General features: G+C 38.9%; 3 protein-coding genes across 6 annotated transcripts in view; 1 reads left to right on the top strand and 2 right to left on the bottom strand.

Annotated features, from left to right (window-relative positions):
* Positions 1-1,343: 1,343 nt before the first annotated feature.
* On the bottom strand, positions 1,344-11,402 carry LOC132139530 (solute carrier family 12 member 9). 2 transcript variants are annotated; one of them, XM_059547950.1, is made up of 14 exons: positions 10,943-11,402; positions 9,493-9,691; positions 9,169-9,303; positions 8,921-9,058; positions 8,516-8,818; positions 7,211-7,318; positions 6,932-7,043; positions 6,657-6,814; positions 5,228-5,310; positions 5,022-5,146; positions 4,658-4,850; positions 4,401-4,575; positions 3,234-3,380; positions 1,344-2,179 (listed from the first exon to the last, which is right to left on the bottom strand). In XM_059547950.1, exons 2-14 carry the CDS (start codon positions 9,686-9,688, stop codon positions 1,368-1,370), a joined length of 2,685 nt encoding a protein of 894 aa, XP_059403933.1. In that variant the 5' UTR covers positions 9,689-9,691; positions 10,943-11,402; the 3' UTR covers positions 1,344-1,367. The 2 variants fall into 2 exon arrangements, with proteins under 2 accessions (XP_059403933.1, XP_059403932.1); XM_059547949.1 differs by lacking the exon at positions 10,943-11,402 and adding an exon at positions 10,749-10,911.
* A 1,560-nt stretch (positions 11,403-12,962) lies between these two features.
* LOC132139531 (zinc finger protein 16-like) lies at positions 12,963-15,298 on the bottom strand. Of its 2 annotated transcripts, none has more exons than XM_059547951.1 (2): positions 14,408-15,298; positions 12,963-13,969 (listed from the first exon to the last, which is right to left on the bottom strand). In XM_059547951.1, exons 1-2 carry the CDS (start codon positions 15,048-15,050, stop codon positions 13,233-13,235), a joined length of 1,380 nt encoding a protein of 459 aa, XP_059403934.1. In that variant the 5' UTR covers positions 15,051-15,298; the 3' UTR covers positions 12,963-13,232. The 2 variants fall into 2 exon arrangements, with proteins under 2 accessions (XP_059403934.1, XP_059403935.1); XM_059547952.1 differs by having other exon boundaries at positions 14,417-15,298.
* LOC132139533 (guanine nucleotide-binding protein G(I)/G(S)/G(T) subunit beta-2-like) overlaps positions 14,521-24,866 on the top strand; it is a 26,782-nt gene continuing 16,436 nt past the window's right edge. The window contains exon 1 of one of the 2 annotated variants that reach the window (XM_059547954.1): positions 14,521-14,650. The gene's annotated coding sequence lies outside the window, so the exon portion shown is untranslated. Of the gene's footprint in view, positions 14,651-17,766; positions 18,729-24,866 lie in introns of those variants that run through there. The other variant, XM_059547953.1, reaches the window with a different exon arrangement.

Genomic DNA, 24,866 nt, shown 5'->3' with positions numbered 1-24,866 from the left:
GAGCTATTGTATATAGTGCTGAGGAGCCGCAGTACATCCTAACTGAACTTCTTGTTGAGCTAAATAATGCACCTCAATGATTTCTGATCTCAGATTTCTAAATACTTCAGATTATATGGAAGCTGGATTGTGTAAAGTGATTTTTGCACACTGAAAGCACTGTTAAAAAGATTTATATATCTATATATATAATAAATATACAGAATGGAATTACTTGTACACATCTATTATTTAGCATAAGACTCTTATTATTACAGATACGATAAAGGCCTGACATTCTTGGACTTGTGTTTTTGTTAATGCTTAATACACAGGCAAATGTGCAGAATATTCAAATATTATTTTAACCAGTGTCCCTTTTTTAGCTGGCAAAGACCAGCATAGTCTCAGCACAAACATCATCTTTAGCCCTGACCAATCAGATGCTGTCCATGAGCTCTCAGCTCCGCTTCAACCCAATCAGCATGATCATGAGCACAAAGAGCATTTGAACTGTAACAACTGCAAGAAACACACAAAATCAACAGGGCGTAAAAAGGTAATGCAAATTGTCAGGGGAATTTCTTGAAGTCCACAATATGAAATCCAGAATTACTAATGAAAACAGATGCTCAAGAAGATTTACATTCTCATACACACACACACACACACACACAAATGTAATAATAAATAACATGTCTATATAATTGCTCAAATGACAGTAAATAAACTATGAATGCAGAAATTAAATTAAAGTTCTTCCATGACACCAACAATGACCCAAATCCACAAGGGCTCCTCAATGGCTCACAAGCTGTAACTGGGTCACAAGGGGTTCAAAGGGTCTGTTTTATACCAAGAAAAAGCAGAAATGATTAACACAATTTTCCAACAGTGCATTACAATAACAAAAAGCAAATACACATTAACTTTTCCCTATTACAGTGCAACTGTAACCACATCTCATTTAAGGCAAACTCTTTCCATCCTAATTAGTCAAACATATTTTTTTCTATATTGCATCTTGCACAAACACATAAACATGGATCACAGGATATGCAAGCACTCACTTTCCAAACTCTAAATGTACTGTTAATGAGAACAGATGGGAGGCACATGGAGAACTAAAAAATAACTGCACTACATAATGATTTGGTAGTATTTACACATAAACCCAAAATAGCAGTTTTCACCAATGACACAAACTCCATCCATCTGTTTTTAAATAACATTTTTATCAAGAGGAAATAATTCCCCAGTTTATGATATATGGTCCTCAAAATCATCTGCCCTTTGAGAATATTACGAATCAAATACACTTGTATTCCACTCATTCAACGTTTCAGATGTTCCTCTCGATCACACAAACATGTTTTGGTTATTGTTTCTCAGAGTTCAGTACATGTGACCGGTGTGACCCCGTGAATCAAGAGAGTCGGGCCCAGGTCTCGCGTCAGCGTATCCAGCTGCGTCAGGTACTGCTGTGAAAGCACAGAACTGGAGGGAGGGTGGGGCAAATACAGGAAGCGGACTGCTGCCGTAGAGCTGTGTTCCCTCAGCAAGCCGTTCATGGTACACAAGAAATCCTCTGGCACTTTTTGACCCTCTGAATTTGGCCCTCTAAACATGCATGCCACGTTATCACACGCCACAATCTTAATAGCGGCACGAATCCTAAGCATTCCCAGCAACTCTCTAAACTGCTCCTCATTGGCCAGCCAGCCCTGGTCTCCTGACCCTGATGCCACACAGACAAATATGCGTAACCTGGCACGGCGCCACCTGTTGGCCATGTTTAACACACATGCCATCTGAAGCAGGAAAAGACTGGACACGTCTGCGTAACTTGCACTGCCTGGAGACAGTAGGTTAGTCGGCCACACATCAATGGTGTCCACATTGTCATTTCCCCTGCCTTTGCTGTCAGGCGGCAACTGGAAAAAGTAGCGGGCTAAACAAACGTTCTTGCCCATTTTTATGGCATCACAGATGATGCTCACGTATTCCTCGGGCTGCAGAGCGCGAGGGCTCTCGGCATGGCGCACGGGTGGAAAGTGAGCCTGTAAGGATGGAAGGTCCACCCCAAAATTATCCCCCTCACCCCTATCACCCTTGCAAAAGACAGGGTCCTGCAGGAAGTAGTCCTCTGGATAGCAGTTGTCATAGAAGCCCAAGACCAGGGTATTAGGCTTCATGCCTCCTGGAAAAGAAGATAATGATGGTACGACTACATAATACATACTACATAGATACGCTGCATGTTTTTGAATCATGATAAAGAATCAGCTCATAAGAGTCATTTGTTTACGAATCAGGCTACAGTGGTTTTAGATGTTTTTGATTCATTATAAGGAACTAGCTCATTAGAGTCATTTGTTTGTGAAATAGGCTACACTATTTGTGCTCCATGTTTCTGAATCATTAAAACAATCATCTCATAAGAGTCACTTATTTATCTATCAGGCTACAGCTGTTTGTCATGCTTTTGATCGTCTAAAAATTTCTAAAAACCTGGCTGCACCTATCTTGCAATATTTGTTATTGCATGCAACTTGAAGAGGGAAAAAAAGTCAATAGAAAGTTGTTTCTTGCCCTTTTTTTGGCCATACACTTGGCCTTTTTAGTGCATCACACAGAGTACAGACTGTGTACAACTAAAAATATGTTTAAAAGAATGCAATTTATCAGAAAATCTACAGTATGTGATTTCATATGTGATAGCAGTGCTCATTTACAGTCAACTCAAGATTATGTTCAGATAAACTTTGCAAGTTTATCTTCATGCAAGTGTTCAACATTTTTTATCTGAATAACTGTTATCTTAAAAACAGCTCTAAAGGAAACATGCTGTATTCTCGGAGTACTTTTGTGATGTTTTTATGCTATTGTTTTTTTTTTTTTATGTGAAACTATTTGTGCTGCCATCTTGACTAGGACTCTGGAAAAGGAGATCTTGTATCGCAATGGAAGTTTCCTGGTTAAATAAAGGATCAATTAAAAAATAAATAGAAATGATTAAGGATATACACTACGCTTTTTTACACTACAATTACAATTTACATTGTGGAGCAGATGCCATCTCAGAACTAGCTGAGCTCTTACACAAACGGTGTTGAAAACACTACAATAATGTATTTACTGTATTATTTCACTAGATATGTACTTGTACTTTGTACAGTAAACATAAAGATGTAGTCTAAATGATGCATCCTGGCTCTGTGCCATAAAGATAACGCGATAAGAAAATGTCTCACCTAGTCCAGTGATGCGGAGCAGATGCTGGGTGCCCTGCCTGACAGATGGAGAGAGAGTCAGATCCACAAAGGCCTTCACACCCAACTTATCCACTAGACTCAACCAGAAATTATACTGCGGCTGCACCGGGTCTGCTGGCAACACATCTGTGAGAGAGAGAAAGAAAGATTACATTTGGTCGTGTGGCTCTTTCTATTCTGACAATCAGTGTGCAACAACATGAAAGTAAAATGGATTCACAGCAGAAGGGCTGTTTAGTAATCTTAAAGGTACATTTCAATCAAAAATGGCAATTCTTTCATTATATAGGAAGTTGTCATGAAAAAGATAGTAATGTTTTTTGTCCATACAATGAAAGCCACACTTTTTTATGATGGATTAATGCGCTTTGTTGGACTTCTTTGGGACTATTTAAAAATAACACCCATTCACTGCCATATCAAAGCCCGGAAGAGCCAGGACATTTTTTAATATAATTCTGATTGGATTCGTCTGAGAGAGGAAAGTCATATACATATAGGATGCATTAAGGATGAGTAAATCTTATGGTAATTTTCATTTTTGGGTGAAATATCCCTTTAAAAGTCTTCAGAATAATCTTCTTTTCTTTTTCATGTTCCGCAGAAGAAACTGTCAAACAGGTTTGAAATGACATGAGGGCAAGTAAATATTTTTTGGCAAACAATACCTTTAAGATCATAAACTCATCCTATGGAGGTGGGTATGCCCGAGTTAACACTGATTAAAATGACAAGATTACAATGGAATGAGAAGAAACAAAAGAACAAACAGAAACCATCCTTACGCATTATGGTGGATTTGCTCAAATAAGAAAATAACATTTCTCCCATCTTAAATTAGATTTCTGTAGACCACTTTTCATTGTCAATGGAGGCTAGATGTCCTTGCAAAGTGTAAAAACACTGTGACTGTGATATTATCAAAACCCTGCTTTCTCTAAGCATCCTGACCAGCCATAGCAACAATGACCCTGCTTACATGCACTTAGGAAATGGTTTTAGTCCAGAGATTTTGCAGACACAGCCTTTCTATACATTTCAAGAGATTAAGAAGCAAGAGAACACACTTTATGTGGTAAATCTTTGCTCTATATGCCTTGTGAAACATTAAATTGCCCCCTAACCCCCAATAACCTGTTGTCCTACCCAGATCTCCAATCTGCACATGCCCAAGAACAAACAGCCCTCCTTTCTTTAGCTGGTTGACAAAGCAGATGAGCTGACAGGAGGAGCGTGGGTTCGCCACCATCAGTAAGACCTGAGGCCGCCAGAACTTTACATGATCCTTACGGGAGTCTAACATCAGAAGGTACTTCCTCACCTGAAAGCAGCACAGGAAGACCAACCATGGATTTAAAGTTCAGTGCATTCACGTGTATGTGTGTGTGTGTGTGTGAAGGTACCTGATGGAAGATCAGCGCTTGACTGATGTAGCCCCAGCTGCTGGTGGGAGAGCGGTAGTGCAGGATCAGGAGGAGGAGCAGCAGCAGTGCAATACTGGCTGAGGAATACACTGGGTTTATCACGAACATCATTACCACACAGCTTATAATACCCAACAAACATGTGTGCCATGAGAAAAACTGAAATGTTGGCCTGCAAAGAGAGGAAGGAAAACGAAAAACAAAAAATTATTAAAAATAAAGTCCGTTAAGATTTTATTTTTTAATGAAGTTGATACTTTTACTCAGCAATGATGCATTAAATTGAGCAAAAATCTAATTGACCTTATAAAATGCACACACACATAAACGCTTTGAGCAGTACCTGAAGTTTGGAGCTGAGGCCCATTCCAGAGCCAGACAAGCCAAATCAACCGCCGCATACGCTAACAGGTAAAACACTGTCACAATACCAGCAATCACATTCAGTTGTCCTGCAAACAGTGTGCACTACAACACACACACACACACACAGTCTTAATATCACGTGTCACAGAAATAACATCCAAAGAAGCACACAGCTCCCTATACCTGCACCAGACCCCAGGTGTAGAGCACAGACACCCACGGGTTCCCAGAGCTGGAGGTTACAGCGGCCGGAGCCAGAGGCAGACCTGAAACCAGATCAACAAAACACTGACACACTCTAACAGAGAGGAACAGTACCATCATCTCACTCCAGGATAATATTACACCATCTTATCATAACAGCCATGTCAAAACCAACAATGTAATCTAGTAACTGGGTCAGCAGAAGATTGAAATAATAATCTTTATCATATCCAGTGTCCCATACATCTTTCACCATTTACCTGTTAAACAAATAGTGCCTTTATAAAGTATCCTGAAATGATTTCTACTAAGAATTGATGTACACATTTAAATCATAAAAGTGGTGTTTTCCCCCTTCTGATCAGAGTAAAACTAAGAAAATAAACCCTACACACAGTGGTAAGCTGTGATTAAAATCCTACATGATGTGAAACTATATTGTATTGTATTGTATGGCCCTTGTTTGTAAGTCAAATACATGAACATGTTTTTAGTGAAGCTTTGTTCAACCAGACAGAACAGATCAGATCTCTGCTGGGCTAATGTCTTTTTACTGTTTCCTTTTTAAATGCGGTGGTGCAACACCATTAAGCAACTATGCAAAAACTTCGCCACAGGTACATTATAAGCATTGTTGCCAAACCTGCCATGTGGTAGGATTTTAAACAGGCCACTGACCTAGCACTACAATAAATGGTGTGACATTAAACCTTATAATAATTTTAAACGTTTATTGCGCCACAATAAATAAACCACATTATAACAAATAGGTTCCTATTGTTTTCTTCTATGAAAACAACAACAAATTGTGAAACTCTTTTTTGCATTGCAATGAACAGGCTTATTCTTGAATTCTGAATTCTTACATGTCTGATGTCTTATTCCTGGATTTTTAAAAAGTAGTTTGACGTAACATTTCCTCAATAAACTGTAATCTTTCATCAATCATTTTCTGTGATTCCTGTGACTGATTTGTTTATATGATTTGAGAGGAAAACTTAACATTTTCAATAAAATCAATAAAAATCACATTTCAAAATAAAAAAAGGATAGCTTGCTTGGTTTCGATTATGTCTCGTCAGCTAACTGATTTGAGTAGGAAATATTTATCATTATTGTATTTTTTTGTTTTTAGATAAAGTGCCCTTTTTTACCTTTTCACACAGAATATGAGCTCTTCACACCATATAACAGCCTATAAAATGTGAAAAAAAAAAAGTTACACTGAAAAATTTTCACTAAGCATATCTTCCTTAGAAACCATGAATACTGCTTTCCAAGTACTGCTCACTAATGTTTTCCAATAACACTTCTTGTGGAGATGTCAACCGCCCTAACACACACAAACATCTCAGTATCAGTTTCCAGCCTGAAATATGTCCTTTAAACAGACCAAACCCACACTAACCAAAAAGCTGGTCCAGAGCAAGCGCATGGAGGATTCGAGAAGCTCCTATCATGGAGCACATAGCAGCTGAGAGAGATGCACAGTACACCCCAATCATCACGAACGGAGGCCACACGTTCACCCGCTGAAACACTGCGTAATCATTGATTAACAACAACCTGAGAGAGAGACCAGGAAATGACAGAAAGAATAAGGGAGAGATGAATAAGAGGGGAAACAAAGCATTGTGTAAATGTTCCTGTTTGTCCATGTGGCTTGAGTGTGGTAAGCGGCACCTGTCACAGGTAGAGCTCAGGAGCAGGAAGAGAAGCAGATAAACAGTGAAGGTGTATGACACAGCTATGATGGTCCCTTTAGGTATCGCCTCACTGGGGTTCTTCAGCTCACCTGAGAAAGTGAGACAAATCAAATGACATGTTAATGACACTCATCCATTATACCAGTGTTATCAATTTTGCAAAAGTCAACACAATTACACTGACAAACGAAAAGTCAAGGAAGTGTGCAAATAAAGGACGCATGTGAATGGTGTCAGAGGTTGTCTGGTTTTGTACCCGACATGTTGGCTCCTGCCATGATGCCTGTGCAGCTGGTGAACATCACAGCAAATACAGTGGCGAAAGACATCATTGTGTTGGTACTGTAATCCAGAGAGTACTGCGCTACAAGAGGAGACATTTGGACAATATTCATGCCAGTGCAGTAATTATATAAATTAACGGAAACCGTTTTATGCCCCCTGATGAATGACTGCAGTACAGTAGCAGGTATATTTGGCTGCATTCAAGGTCATCCATAATCTTGAAGTAAAAACTATGGTCGGTTTATGATTAAAACAGTACCATCCGTGCCATGCATATAATCAATTTATACAGCACTATATGACTGACATTGCAAGGCTACAGAACATCAGAATCACAGTATAATTGAAATATTGGTTTCTAAATGTCAACAAAATCACACATAGAACATTTAACTATATCTGCATTTGGTTCTATGAATACGTTTAGTGGAAAAAGTTCATTTTCTCTACATGTACCACACCACAATAATATCACCACCATGAAAATCAATGGTAAAAGCTGCTGCAAATATGTTTGTACATGGGCCAAAGATAACTTCCTGTTTCTGCTGTTGGTCGCTGTACATCAGTCTACATTGGTTGCTTATCTCGGTTATATTATTTATAAATATCTCTTAATTAAAAACTTGAAAGTAGACATTTTTCATCCTAAACATTTAGCATCTATGACATCTATATCTCTTAAACAATTTGAATTGTGTTTGCCAGAAATTGGCATGGCACATATCTGGATTTAAAAAAATTGGTGCCATGCCTGTTTTGCCATTAAAGTCATTAGCTCCTTATTTTGTACGTGCCAAAATCAGCTCTTGTCTGTGTAAAATGTTTATTTGAGAAATGTTATGTCTCAGTTGCCATTAAAATTATATTCTATATACAGTACATACACAGGGCCGTCCTTAGACCACTTAGACCAATTGCTTAATAAATGTATTAATTTCTTTAATAGAAAATCTTACTGAGCCCAAACTTGAATGGTACTGTACATGCATGTTATATACTGTACAGGAAAAACTAATTATAAATTCTTTTTACCATTAAATCAGAAAATTCCTTTGTTTCATTTTTTCAAAATGTCATTACTGAAGTATAAAATCCTGTAATGTTTATATTTCACTACCCAATATACCCTTTTCCCACTAAATGTTTAATTTAACACACAAGACATCGGTTTCATTTCTCTTCTATATATTTTGAAATATAATTGCTAAATAGCTTCAAAGATCATCATCACAACCGTCACTCTCATTACTGCATTAATGATCAGCTTACTCACGTCCGAGGTTGTTTTTTAATGTAGTGCCGTTGAATCCTGTGTAGCTGGGGTTGACGGTGACCGTGTGGTTGTTGCCGTATGTGTGTGTGATGTTGAAGCGGTGTGGACTGACTATCAGGGGGCTGATGACGATAGAGATCAGTGACATCGTCACCACAAGCAGAATGATGAAAGAGGCTTTGGCGTAGATATGAGCACCAACCAGACACACCACCAGACATAGCAACAGCACAAGAGAGGAGTACAACACAGTGTACCAGTAACCCTGCGGCAACACACGCAGCCCTTGTGACACAGCAGAGCCTAGAGAGAGAAGAAAAGAGAGGCTTCAATCTAAAAACACAAGCTATACATTGAATTGCTTTAAAGACTGTTTAGTACAGTGTGATTCAATGCACTGCTCACCTGGATCCCTCCCAAAGATGTCCAGTATGGCCTCCACCAGTCCGAGTACATAAACACCACATGCACATACCTTCGCCAAGTAAAACATCAGGCCAATACTGCCTCCAAACTCTGGTCCCAGAGAACGACTGATCATGACTAAGATTAAAGAGTTAAAGGTCAACAACAATACGCAAACACTCAGATTCATATATGAGTGAGTCTGCATTTCTAGCACTCTCTATGACAAAGAGATTGGTTAAGGATACAGTAGGCCCCGCCCCCTTCCACTGCTCCATTAGTTGAAATAGCACATATAGACAGGATTGTCAACGAGATGATGAAGTAGGCCACAAACAGCATGAGGAGACCATGGAGAAGACCTGCATGACCCACTACAAAACCTGCAAAATCGACATATACTGTATCAGAATCAATTACGCACAAAAACCACTGATCTACAGTATAATATAGAATATTATAATATAGTTATATATGACAAAAACACATCTAGGGTCACACTAGGGCCATAGTGAAAATGTTTTATTAAGTCTCTGGTCATCAGCTTTTGTCTTTTCCCATCTCTTACGCACCTGTGCGAAGAAAGAGCACAATACTGAACATGGAGAGGATGGTGGGCACCATGACGCCAAAGAAGGTGTTGAGTTTGCGGGGGTTTGATTCGGGGGATCCCTGTCCTGTCACTGCTGAGCCACCCCTGGAATCTTCAGCATCACCCATCATGCTGTACACCCCATGAACAAGAAGAGGGGAGTGCTCGTTTGCCATGGTCTGAAAAAAAGAGGAACCTGCAATAAGAAAGATTTTGAGTGTTTCCTGGTTAGTACATACAGTACAAACATTTCTCATGATTTTGAGCTATTGTACAAGCTGTTATTATTATTATTATTATCACTAAAACATTCATAGTGTACACTATTGCACATTTGGGGTAAGTTTTTTTTTTTTGTTTTTTTTAGAATTAATACTTTAATTCCTTAAATTGTTTAAAGGTGACAGTAAAAACGTTTACTCTGTTACAAAATATTTATATTTAAAATAAATGGATTTAATTTAAAATAATCCTGTGTTTTTTTTTACATTTAATGCATCAAAGAATCCTGAGAGAACATGTTACAAAAGAACTGTTAATTAGGTTTATCTTAACTATGAGAAATGTTTCTTGTGCAGCAAATCAGCATATTAAAATTATTTCTGAAGGATCACGTGACACTGAAGACTGGAGAAATGATGCTGAAAATGTCAGCTTTGCCATCACAGGAATAAAATACATTTTAAAATAGAAAATAGTTATTTTAAATTGTAATAATTTTTCACAATATTAATGTTTGGACTTTATGTTTGATCAAATAAATGCAGCATTGTTAAGCAAAAGAGACCTTTCAAAACACTGACATTTTTGTTGTTGTAATATAGTAATTATTTTAAAAAGCAAAAAAAAAAATATTTAAAAAAACAACGTCACTCTTGATGATAATTTGATTATTTAGACATGTTTTTTTTTCTTTCAAAAACATCTAGCCGGTGGATTTACAGCTATAGTCACCATAAATGTCAATGATTTAGTTTTTTGTTCATTTCCATTACTTTTTTTTACGCCAGTAAATCACATTTTTCCATTTAATCTTAATCTCCAAGATCATGGAAACTGCAGCAACACCTTGAAAGTCCCACTGATCTCCTTTTGAACCGCGTCTTTAAAACAAATGTTGGATCTGTCAAGTAGCGGAAGTAACGTACATGACCATGTAAACAGCCCAACGTACGGGCTTGAAAAACAATTGTATTACAGTCTTATATAAGTAAAGAATAATAATTGTAAAACTACCCCGCTGCTAAAACAACATCCGATTAGTTGTCTACTAACGTAGCAGACATCCATCCCAGAAAAGGCAGCTGGCATTTCTAAATGAGTCCGCCGCCTCCTCAGGCAGAAATCACGGATGCTTGGGCGTGTAAGGTTTTAAAGACACAAATAACGGTGAAGTACAGTAAGCAGATGGAGAAGCAAACATGACCTACCTATCCTTAGGAACAACTGTGGCGACGCCAATCTGAAAGCGGTAAGCAACTTCCGCTTTCAGGAAGAAACTAAACAAACCACAAGGAAACCAAACTACTCGTTTTGACAATGTGGATGCAGGATGTCCTGAAACCGATATGTTTCATCACAGCATCTTGTCGAGTTGGTTTCGTTTCTTTAAAGCTTCGCAGGTAGAAAGTTTTCGTTGCAGCCTCAGATCTCGTGATCAAACCCCCGGGACATGACGGATGAAGAGCGCGCTGTGGATCTTGATATGAACAACAGACAGCAAGACCTAATGAAAACAGAAATATATTATGTAACGATGCACCGAGAGGTTATGATCGCGTATTCTTCATGCTGCATCATGGCTGGGACTGTACCGCCTGCCTCTCAATTTGTTTAAACCATAGACTCAGACTGTATGGTTTTAAACAAGTCACGGGACAGAGGAAGTGCCCATGTGACTTCAGAGCAGTGTTGCCAGACGTACGATCATTATCGTATTTGTACGATAATTTTAACCTCTGTACGATCAATAATGAAAAAAGTCCTGTAATGTACGATAATTTCAGAATTTTATGAAAATTTAAATGATGGTAGTTGCAGTCATAGGGCTTCTTTTCTCATACATGAAATCGGCTCATTACAGACACTCTAAATGCGTTCGTGTGCACCTCAGGGTGTGTTAAGAATGCAGGAGAGTGCCCTGCTTTAAAGCCAACGAGCACAGGGCGGTCCATGACAGCAAGAACCCCTTCAACATCTGGCAACACGCAGGTTTCCGATGACAGCGGCTCAGATGTGGAGTTAACTGCACCACACAGCAACAGCTAAATTCCTTCTTCACTGGACGCGACAAAGCAAGTGTTAAAAATAAATGTAATATGTTTTAATATGCGCCGCGACGAAGACAGTCACTGAAAATAATTTTATAGTATTTTGTCTCACTGCTTCCGTCCAACAATACGCCTTGTTATCTATTGTGGTAATTTGCAAGTCGTGTCAAAATGTTGTTAGTTTATAATAGATAAATAACTCTTTTGACTCGTGTACGATAATTTTCTTCAAAATACGATAATTTTGAACTTCTGGTACGATACTTGGACATTTCCAATCTGGCAACACTGCTTCAGAGAGAGGACGGGTGAAATATCACAAGTGAGAGACGATTTTGAGCTGAACATGAGAACCGATATGTTTACTCTTTGATCCGTTATTTAAACACCTAGATATCAAACATTCTGACATCAAACCAAGTACCACACATACCCATTTCTTAATTTTAGGTTGCAGTAAGAAAACTATGTACTTCAACTGCAAACAAGGAGCACTTTAGCACTACTAAACTATTGTAACAATTACCCCAGTAGTACCATAACCAAAAATGTATACATAAAAAATAAATACATTTCATCTTAACGGGTGTTACATTCTGCATATATGTCAAGCCATAATTTTGAAAATGATGCATTTAAAAAAAAAACTCTTTAAGTGCTGCATTTATACGAAGTATAAAAATAATTCCTTTCAGTTCTGATTTATGCTGAAAGGAATTCAGATGTTTTTGTATAATAATCAAGAGTGAGTAAAATCAATTCTCAAGACCAGAAAATACCTCATTGTGAAAGTTTCATCATATCTGAAACCCATTGAAATGTTTGCAAAAAAACACTTATTGTTATGCTGCACTGCTGATGATGTATTTTGTACATCTGGATCTACATGAAATGCAATGATTTTTTTTGTGCAATGGACAAACTGTTCACACAATTAGGGAAATGCATATCTTCCAATATACCTTCAATTGTTTTTGAACCAAACTGTTAGACATCAAATAAACTTTATCTGAGGTGTGTTTTGTGCCACAACATATATTCTCATAAAACATATTAATCTTTTCTTCAGTAAGCTTTTCGACTCGACTGATAAATGTTTTCAAAACAACCATTCATATTTTTGTATTTGCTATGGTATTTATAAAAAGAATCTGTTTACACTTGCACATTTTAATCTGGATTAAAACGCGTTTTAATTATTTATTATTGTTCCTTATAGTTATGTTCTTTTGCACTTTAATCTGTTTGAAACATTTGTTTACTTTATACATTTTAAATGTGTTGTTTAATTGTATTTTAATGTCCCCGATTTTAAAAGTTATTCCATTTGTAATTAAGAGGACGAGTTTGTTTATCTTTTCTACCTGTTTTTGTTACATAGTTCAATACTGCTGTAATACCGTATACCAAGTTTCCACAATCACCATGCTTCGAAAATACCATCACATGCTTAGACTGAATCCAAAGACTGTGTGTTGAGATGTGGCCAGACATAGGAGGGTCCGGCTGAGAGGAGAGGGAAGGTGGGATTGGCAACAGAAACAAATGTGGGTGAGTGTTTGAGTCTGTGCTTTTTGAGTTGACCAAGTTCTCTGAAGCAGCATCCACACTCAGCACAGCGGTACGGTCTCTCTCCTGTGTGAATGCGCTGGTGCTTGTGTAAGCTGTCCAAATGGCGGAAGCGTTTCTCGCAGTATCTGCAAGGATACGGGCGCTCTCCTGTGTGTATGCGCTGGTGTGTTTTCAAGCAGTAGAAACGTCTGAACCCCCGGCCACAAATGTTGCAGCGGTGCACTTTATCAGGGCTCTCTATAGTCCTGCTGAACCCTGAGTCACTACTAACAGGTGGTGCCAAGGCCAGCAAAACATCGCCATCACTCTCCCGCATTGAAGGCGAGGAGATCTGCAGTAACTCTTGCATGGAGTTGGATGAAGATGCTGCAGCTAGATTTGATGAAGGAGGCTCTAATGTAAGTGAATCGGGATCGTCTTTAATTTTAATGGTGCCCTGTTTGACATCATCAGAGTCCTCCATCACCTGTATCAGCTCCAGCTCATTAACATTCCCAGCTGGCGTGCTCATTTCAAACTCAAACTTTGTCATGTCAGATGGATCCTCAGGTGGGTTTGATGGATTTTCTGGTTCCTCAAGTCTCCTCTCGCTGTCTGTTACTGCAGAACTGTTGTCTATAAAACAGAAAAGCTCGTGTTTATATATATATATATATTTAGCATGTAAAATGCACACTTCAGATTGTTGTTTTGCTGCAAAATCTTGCTGTGAAATAAAAACTAGGAATAACTTTCATATTGTTACCAATATTTCAAGATAAATATTTACTGAACGCAAGTTTGCATAGATCTTTTTTTCCATGTTAAAATAATGTTAAAATAATGTTAAAACACAATTAAAACTGCAGAGCTTTGATCATAAAAATGATGTATATATATATATATATATATATATACATATACATATATATATAGTCTAGAGGTAAATTAAACTTTTTCTCTTACTATTAGCCTATGTCAGACTTGACAAGCTTAATAAATATCTACGGCTAATACTCTATGGTTGTTTGGCAGTATTCTACTCATAAATGTTAAAAAATAATAACACTGAACCTTTTCCACCCTCATTCGTGATGTAAAACGGGCCTTCTGGCTCATCTTGTGGTTTGAAGAGAGCAGGACTGTTTTCCACAAGAGTTTGTGAGGTCGCGGGGTCACTGCTGAGGGCTGAACTGTTGCCCTCTGCAGACCTTCTTGCCTTTCTACGGTTGACACACTCACGAGACAAGTCGGACTGTACCGTAGGGAGACAGAGGCCAACACTAGGGAGATTTTTAGGACTGTGGATTCTTCCGGGTGAGTTTCGGAAGCTCTTGTTCTGCGCCGGTGCTGTGGGGCTTCCATCCGCAGCGCGTGACGGAATCACAAAAAGTGCGTCGTCTGCGTTTGGGCGCACGATGTTTGACCCGGGCTGGATTCTGTTGAGAAGTAAACACTGTTTGATGTTCTTCTCAGCCGCGGTCATGTAGTAGCGCACTGCTTTGAGCTCGCTCTCGGAGATCTCCAGTCTCTCGCGCAGGCTCCGGTTCTCTCGGTGCGACTCTGCGGCTGCGTTACGAGCCGCGGTCAGCTTTATGCCAACAACTCGCGCTGTTTCTTTTAAAACCGTTTCGACCGCGCATCTTACCGCCTGGTCGATAGTAGAGGCGAGTTCGCACTTGAGAAAAGTAACGCTGATGTCCATGCTCAAAGTCATGCTTTCGATCCACGGCAGTATTTCACTGTGATGTAATGTTGCATACGTGATCGCAGCGCTCAAGTAGAGGCGGTCTGGGTTTCTGTCTTGGCTACCCGAGGACTAGAATAGTTTACGGCCTCACTTCCATCACCAGTGAAACGTTAGTACTTCGATGATGCTACTTGATTGAAATGTTAAAAGAACGGAAACCCCAAAGTGTGTTGCGAATCTCACGCTATCTGTCGCGTTTTGCTGTCGTCAGTGTCGAAGAATAATGACGTCAAAGCAGCCTGGGATTTCGAGTTTTCGTTCTGAGAGCCATTCCTTGTAGTAGTATCAGCAAATTATTTACATCATATTTATTTATTTATTTATTTATTTAAGTCGGTATATGTGTTAAGTATGAAAACTGATTCACACAAGAATGAATGTCCTTTATATAGAAATGGAAAAAACGTTACTGAGAGAGGCAGTGTTCTGTGATGTGGTCTACTTGAATCAGAGAAGAATCGCCACTGTGACAGAAAACGAGTATTTCCACTTTGTTGTGAGTATGTATTTGCATGGAATAAAAAAAAACAGTACATTGAGAAAATATTTTGCAACTGCCAGTCCAGAAAGCACATGGTAATCTCTAAAATTTCAAGTCAAGAACAGATGTGTTGCATTAATTATGACACAGGTTTAGATTTAAAAACTTGCTTTATATATGAAACTGTTGTTTTCCTATGACCTTTGCACTAGTAGAGGTTGTTTGATTAAACACACAGCAGGGTTAAACATTAGAGGCACCTTGCAGCAGAACACTAGGTTAATCATTGCTTCTTCATTCCAGTTTTGGTTGGATGAAAGATCAAACAACAGCAAAATCTTCCCAATGTTTCATAGAATACTGTCCATTTTTTTTCCACAATATTTTTTAATCATTGCTGGAAATTAACGATTAACAAATTTGCCTTCATCAATTACACATTTACATACTTAACACATTCTTTGATTTATAATGTGGCCTTAGTTCAAATAATGGCAAAATTTGGACTATATATATATATATATATGTATATTTTTTTTCCAACATGATGTAAGAAAGAGCAATAGCGCAATCTAGAGGTTGACAAATGGAAAACACAAACTCTATTTATTTTAGACCCAGTTTTGTTGCACCAAAATCGGGCCGGTCTGACGGCGAAACTCCCTTTCTCTGGTGCCTGTGAATCTGAGCCTTGTTTAGCCCATGTGGTAGGAGTGTGATCACATTGCACTCCTCATGTTTTTCACCCGTCTGTTCATTCTGTCCATCTCATCTGCTGCCAGAAGGGGAAGCATGTTTAAAGCTTTTAAATACATTTCTAGACATTTTGTTGCTTATAATCATCAGGTTAACTACATCGTATACTGGATAAGATATGTGACTGGCTATGAGTATATGTGTGGAAAAGAAATGCAGAACAGTTCATGTCCATCCAATCACATACTGCTTGCGTGCATGGATCTATGAAAATGGTGTTGCTGGGCAACCCATCCACAGCTATATTACAGTCCCTTATGGAGAAAAGGGCAGCTGGAATGTGCCATCACTACATTTGAGGAGGGGGATGCATGCTGATGATAAACCATATTTTGCTGCTCATAATGTGTGGGCCAGTCTAAAGGTAGAGAGTTGTAGAAATAAATATAAAAAATAAAAATCACTGTTTGATATTCATTCATAATAGTATAGCATAGACAATCCAGTTTGTCATAAATTTTAATATGGGCCAATCAGCAAGCGCATAGTAGTACAAAATATAATCTGTCTGCCTCTCTCCTCTGCTTGTAATTATGGCAGGTGTAATTAGGAGTGTGTCTCCGGTGGGTGGCAGCTTATGTCTCTAGAGAGAAAGTGTGCATTGCATTACTGAGTGCCCTTACAAGGGAATTTTAATTAAAGCTCTGAGTAATCTCAGAAAGTGTGAGGTCGGTAACTTGTTTTGATAATAATAGATGTTTTTTTTATTTTTAGAAATGTTTCGAAAAACACTGTGATAAAAAGAATACAAATAATAAAATATGCTCAAAAAAAAAAAGGGGAAAAAAGATTCATACATGAAAATGTAGCCTATACATATTAGTAAACTACGCAATCGTTCGAATTCAAGCAGACGGTGTTGCCATGTAGGCTACACATATTATAATCTTTTTTTGTTTGTTTGATGTTATTTGTTTGTTTTTGTTTTTCAATATATGTCTAGTTTCACACACACACACACACACACACACACACACACACACACACACACAGAGAGTAGAATATTTATTCTATGGTTGGTGCTTGGCCTCCAAAACACAATAACAATGTTTTAATGAGTACTAGTGTCTGTTCAGTTATTGCCAGGTAAAACTAGGATAGAAACTAGCAACTATTTAAATAGTTAAAAGTTACCAAAGAACATACAAGTAATTATAGCATCAGTAGTAAAACTGGAATAAAAAGACAAACTGTGACCAAATAATGGCACCTCCAAATACCCCTACCTACTGTTGGAGCCACGCCTTCTATCGCTAAAGTCATGTATTATAGTTTGTTCTCCTTTCTCATCCGCTACGTTTTATTAGGGGACGTTGCCTATTTTCGGCTTTTGGAGCGCGATGTGGCAACACTCCCGCTCAGGAGCGCGTTCATGTGTTCATTGAGCAGCTCGTAGGGGGAATTCTGTAGAATGTCACCATTTTCTCCAGTTCATTTATTTGTCATTTCCCCACAAACGTTTGAAGTGAGGTCTACTTATTCTCGTCTCCACATTTCACCACATATCTGATGTTAGCTTTAGCGGCCTAAATTCGAGTGTGTTCCAGCGTGAGGTGCTGTTCGCCCCCCTGAGCCGCTGTTTGGCGGCGGAGGTCTGCGCTGCAGTGGTACATTCGCAATAAAATGGGTGTGGTTGAATCGCGCATATATGATGCTACGTGTTTCTGCTGCAGACCGAATGATTTCATACGGGACTAAACTGACAGCAGAGTGAGCGGCACATTATCTGAATGATTTAGAAAACAACTGTAACGTTACTGTTGTTTCTGTTGAATTCACCCCGCCTCCTATTCTGGCACAGTCACACATTTGAACTGATAGATGGGTTATGCGCCTCCGGAGAGATAGCCAAGTCGGTTTTGGTTTCTTCATTTTAATTTATTTAAAAGGCCACGGCCTCGCGTTGTATTGAACTGGTCATTTCTTGGACGAGGAGCGACGGTCACAACGAAGAGACCAGAACGAGAAGACGGAGGAAGACGACACTCGGGAGGATCAAGCAACGCAGTATAAAGACAATGACGGCATGTGCTTGATTTGAAAGCTTTACTCTATTTGAACTTATTACAATCTGTCGGCAATTATACAATTTAAGGCGCAAAATAATTTTTTCCCCTTCCAATAGCAAAGTGTTCTGAAACCAGGAATACCGTGGAAAAGGCTTTTTTCAATCCTCAGTAAACCACAGGGCGACATGGTAGCGCTGTGCTTCATGATAACATCGTTTTGATTCGTTTCACACATGAAAGACACAGTTGCCGAGGCCTAACTAGCACTAGGAGAAAACCGACAGTATGCAGTCCTAAACATTTTCCAGCAGAAAAATTCCCTGCGAGTTACTTCCGCCACCCACTTCAGCATTCCTCTTACTTTACGCGGAGACTGAAGCCAAACAGGAAGATTAACAGGTAGGCCTATATTATCTTCTAAGATTCATCAGAATCTTGTGACCCAAATAAGACGTATGGATGAAAAGTAGTAAGTTTTATACCATTTAAATGGTCTGTGTTCATTTGTTATATGTTATTTTCTACCATTTGGGATTTTAGTGGTTTTGTCACAAAATCGCATCAGTGATGTTTTTCGCAATCAGTCGGAATGGGAATATCAATAAGAGATTATATATCATATTACATCTGTTTTTAAAGGTGTTGCATGCCTTATTTTAGCCGTGAGTGGTGAATTGATGGAGCAGAAGCCTCCTGTACTTCAGCTGGACGCAGCCTCCAGTGCTTCACTCACTCTACTGCTCTGATTATGGCAAGCTGCTTCAACATTTATTGCTTCATAAATGATTTGTTTTAAATGACTAGTAATAAATCTAATACTGACTAGTATCATTTTCACTTTAACTAGAAAATGAATCCACTAGGTATACTGTTCACTTATGCATTACAGTTGTTAATGGGTCATAATCAGGTTTTTAATATTCAGTTAGTACTAATGTTTTTTTTTTGTAACACGGATAGTTGCTAGTATATACTCCAGCTTCACTAGTATATATGTTTTGAATATTTTTGTTTATACAACACTGGTATTTAACCCAATTGTTTGCAACTTTACTTGTCTCTTACTTATGCCAGGCACTTGCTTTTTTGCTTGTCATATGTAATAATTAGTCATAATGGTTACTTTGTTCATTTCAAATCTTATTGGTAGATTTGTTTACCAGTTCCAGTTTGAATACACCATTGTAAGGGTTGCACAGACTAGACGACTAGTCGATAAGTCATCTTTAATGCTCTGTCATGATGCTTGACAAGGTTGAATTAATTCACATACGCAATCGCTCTCTCACTAATGCATTCGTATAAATGGAATCTTTACTGTGCTTCTTTATCGGTTTCTGATTTAGAACAAACGGAAATCTGTAAGAAATATAATGACCCAAAGACAACAGAACTGATAAAAATGAGCTGTTATGGGAGCAATAGCCGTGTGAGCAGTGCTGTGTCATATGCCATAGCTGTGCACAAGGTGTTCGAGTCTCAGCTTAAGGATCAGGCTTATTTGTTCAATAATGATGTCATGTCATCAGTGACTAGTCGACGTCAACTCGACTTTTATCACATAAATGTTGACTTAAAAAAAAATCTCTGAAGTCCTACACCAGGGTTCCTCAAATCTTGTACTGGAGGGTCAATGCACTGCAGAGTTTAGCTCCAACCGTGATCAAACTCACAGACCTCAGGACTCTAATGATATTGAAGACATTGATTAGCATGCTCAGGTGTGTTTGATTCGGGTTAGAGCTAAACTCGGCAGAAAAGTGGATCTCGGGCAGGATTTGAGGATCCCTACCCTACACCATAAGGGCCTTTGGCACCGCTTTAGTTCCAGAACTAAATGTGCAGTACTAAAGTACTGGGATGATTTTGCATGAACTATTTCCCAGTACCATTTAAAGGGTTGCATTCGAACCGACAGTGTGTACTAGCAAGTAACGTAAGCCGGTCGACAGCGACGTCATTTGTGCGCAGCGTTCAACAACATTAACAGAGAACAATAATGTTAACAACAGGAGGATGGAGGACACTGTGATCAGAGCAGTGTTTTTGTTGTGTCTCACGGGTTTCACAATAATGGACATGGAATGTCAATGTATACATTAAGCGATTGAAAGAACGGAAAGGGGGACTATGAATCTTCAATGACAACTGACAGTGCTATATTTGTTAGAAGTGCCTGCACTTCACGCCACGGTGTTTAAAATCATGGCGGTTGAGGGCGTTTTCAAACGCATTTGGCCAATCAATGTCCACTTACATCGTGGGAAGTACCAATTGTGCTGGTTAGACCCTGCCCCGGAGTAGGAGCTAATTTTGTTTTTGAAAAAGGCAGTCTGGTACTTAAATCGCACCCAGTTCCAGCGGTGCGAAAACGCCCAAAAGTGGGTAGTTCCACAATTAGTACTGGTACTATGAAAAGTTTCCTACAGTGCAAAAGGCCCTATAGTGTCCGATAAATGGGTATTACTGTTGATTAAGGCTGGAAAGTGCGTTGGAATTGTGTACATAGCCATCTTAGAATGATAAAAATCCATCCAGTGTTTTTTTATTTTAATTTTATTATCTTTGTAAAACCAAATCAGGCTCAAAATTATTTGCTATTGACTGATAATAGCCATATTCTCAGCTCTCTTTTTATTTATTTACATTAAACTAATAAGTGCCACAATCAATCAATAATTAAATAAAAGTTTTCAATAATTATTATCAAATTATTATCAAATTATCACAAGTCAGTCTGCGATACCGAACAGGACAACATGGAGACGCCAATTTATTTAGAACCAAGAACCAAGAGAAAACATTACCGTCTACAGCCATGAGAGGGCGCTCTATGTTTTCAGGGAGATGCTACAGGAGAACTGAGCAGCATAGAGCGCCCTCTCGCGGCTGTAATGTTTTCTCTTGGTTCATGTCAAATTAATTTGGATAAATAAGTCGCACCTGACTATAAGTCGCAGGACCAGCCAAACTATGAAAAAAAGTGCGACTTATAGTCCGGAAAACACGGTAGTGACATTTCTAATTAGCCAGACAGCAGACACTTTTACTCAGAATACCTGCAACATGTCAGAATTGGCGGTACACACAAAAAAGTGCAGGTACTCCAAAGACTAAAATATAGAAGTGCCGGTACTGCGTACCAGTGCCTACTGGCCCACTTCAAGCACTGGGTAAGTACTCTCTGTTTATTGCCATATGCAAAGCAGAGATGTCAAGGCTACGCCCACATCTGGAGTCAGGTAGGAAGTTGCAGCTCATTTTCATGAAAAGGAACACACCCCTGAAACAGCACTTTTTTAGACCTGCCCCAAAAATCACACTTTTCAACACATTATAATAAACAATCTGTATGGTATTTTAAGCTGAATATTCACAAGCACATTCAGGAGAGCCATAAGATTATTATTACATCTTGGAAAAAGGGGCATAATACTGTAGGTGACCTTTAAAGTCTGGTAGTGTGTGATCCCCAGTTGTGTAAGTTGAACCACTGATGTCTAATGGACTATTTTAAAGGGTTAGTTCAGCCAAAAATGGAACGAAAATTAATAACTCGTTCCAAACCAGTGAGACCTCCATTCATCTTTGGATCACAGATTAAGATATTTTAGATTTAGTCCGGGAGCTCTCAGTCCCTCCATTGAAGCTGTGTGTACGGTATACTGATTTCGGGCATTTGTCGGCGATTTCTCAAAACATGTCGGCAAGCCAAACACTGGGCTAAAATTGTGCAGTCTGAATGCGGCTTTAGTCTGTTAACAATAAGGCCGGCCGCGGAGAAAACGCGCTCTGACGGCACAGATGTTGTTGGGACTCACAAATAACGGTGTGCTAAGCGAATAAGTTTTGTGAAGCGCTTTGTGTTTTCGTTTCACCACTGAATGGGATCCTCATCTGGTGGAATACATGGCTCCAGTAAGAACTGTTCCCACTCGTCTCGGCTGGACTCTCTGTAATCATCGCTGAAGAACTGGATCAGCCTTTTCTGATGAGTGGGCATTGCATCCTCTTCATCGTTGGTGACGCACCACTCGCATCAAGGAAAATGTTCTGATAATGTTCAAAATTAATTTTTTTTTTCTTACTTCTCTCATGTTTTCATCAAGAAACCTGAGATGTTTGTGCTGAGGGTCTAGGGCAGACGCGAGAAGAGGAGTTTCCACTGTATTCTCCAAGTTAGCGGTGTTTATTCATTGCTTGAGAGATGCCGCAACAATGTTCTTCAATTCGGTCACTTTCTGTGATTCTCCACGGCATATTTGAAGTACTGTAGAAGACTGCAGTTCTTAGGGGCCGTTCACATATCGCGTCTTTTGCACGCTCAAGTTTGTTATTTCCAACGTAGGCGCGCAGTAGGCACGCTCATAATGGAAGCGACGTGGTCGCGATGCGCACGCGGTCACGATGCACACGCGGTCACGATGCACACGCGGTGCGACGCGCCCGTTTTTTCCAGGCGCGTCCGCACTGCATCGAGTTAAAAACATCTCAACTTTTCAGAGAGCCGCAAGCGTACCGCAGGTCATGTGACAAGAACTAAACATTCAGCTTCATCCTTTCCCGTAACAACGTTGCTCAGCCAAGATGAAGAAACAGCTGATCATAGCTGTATATGGATTGCCATTTTGAAATAAATTTAGTAGCAGAGCTACTGAAAGCGTTTTTTTTGTGCTGCAAATCCATTTACCCTTTGCTGAAATTTCCGCGTCTTCACGGAGAGAGCGTGTCATTGTTGCTTAGCAACGGCAGACACCTCAGGAGCACTTCAGCCCAAGCGCTTTGGAAAGAAGAAAGCGTTTTCAGGCGCGATATGTGAACGGCCCCTTATTCATTCAGTAACTAGTTTTTACTTGCATACATCTTCAAATATGCCGTGGAGAATCACAGAAAGTGACCAAATTAGGTTTTATTGTGAACCTTTTTTTTTTTTTGAAATTCGATTATAATTTTTATTTATCTAATAATTAGAGCAGAACGAATATTCGAATGTTCGACTATCCGTGCACACCCCTACTTTGATGATGTTTTCCTTACCTTTCTGGACATGGACAGTATACCGTACACACAGTTTCAATGGAGGGACTGAGAGCTCTCGGACTAAATCTAAAATATCTTAAACAGTGTTCCAAAGATAAACGGAGGTCTCACGGGTTTGGAACGACATGAGCGTGAGTTATTAATGACATAATTTTTGGCTGAACTAACCCTTTAACAATGTTCTTACTACCTTTGGGCCTTGACTGTGGTAGTTACCTTGCTGTATATGGAGCGTCAAAAAGCTCTCAGATCTCATCAAAAATATCTTAATTTGTGTTCTGAAGATTAATGAAAGTCATATGGGTTTGGAACTACATGAGGGTGAGTAATTAATGACAGAATTTTCATTTTTGGCTGAACCATCCCTTTAAAGGGGAAAACCCTCCACAGGCAACTAAACAACTAGCTGCCACACTAGCACCCTAAGAAATTCGCTGAATTCATTCTACATATCCAGTTTATCAGGTGCACGAATTCTGTGTCCAGCATTTGTACATTTGTAGAATTTTACATTTTTAATTTCGTAAAATCATAGCTTCACCAGAATGGTATGAAACTTGGTGACTTTTATGGCACTTGCTATGTGAACACACACACACACACACACACACATTGAGGGCATGATTCAAAAAATCTAAGTGGTCATTAAAAAAAAATAGTCACAAGATGACCAACCAAAAATGTCCAACCATAGGAAATTAATGGGAAACTGAAAAAAGAAAAGAAAATACTGAACATTTTTGTGTGTGCAATCTACAAATCCCCACTATGCAAAAAAGTAATGAAGCAATGAAAGAGTGAAACTCTAAAACATCTAGAGTGCAAAATCAACACACCAACTCACACACACGGACACACACTTCACTTGTACACACGCATACATACAGTACAGTCACACCAGTTCATAGGTAAGTATGTATAATAAAATCAATAATTCAACTACAATGCAGTAAAAAAGTGGACAGCAAGGAAGGGGTTACACTCTAAAACTTCAAGAGTGTAAAACAGATACACACACACACACACACACACACACACACACACACACACACACACAGAATTATACATACTCAAATAAATTGGTATGGCTATAACCATATAGTCAAGACTCAAATAAGAGGTTAAAATCAGATCAGACCCAGGAGGATTAAGCTCTGATAAAGCATTCCTGTTAATTTTTGCTACATTTTTATAAAATTTTAATGTTTCATGTAACAAAATGCTTTCTGTGTTCAGGTTTGAATGTAGTAATAATAATAATGCAAAAACATACACTTCAAATCAACATTTAAAACAATAAAAACTATTAAACCTTGACAAAAAGTAGTCTTTGAGAATGCTTTAATATACATTTAAATCCACAACCTAATAAAAGTAAACAATTATGCGTAAAAACAACTAGGGAATTCACAATCCTACCCTATACAGTCCTATACAGGGATCTAGTAGTTACCCCATGAAATTACAGGTTTTTCTCTTTTTTTGGCTCTCACCAGG

Source organism: Carassius carassius, chromosome 4 (genome assembly GCF_963082965.1).
Source record: "Carassius carassius chromosome 4, fCarCar2.1, whole genome shotgun sequence".
In the NCBI taxonomy this organism is placed as follows: Eukaryota; Metazoa; Chordata; class Actinopteri; order Cypriniformes; family Cyprinidae; genus Carassius; species Carassius carassius.
The sequence above is the reverse complement of the archived record's forward strand: the minus strand, read 5'-3'. Positions and strand labels throughout refer to the sequence as shown.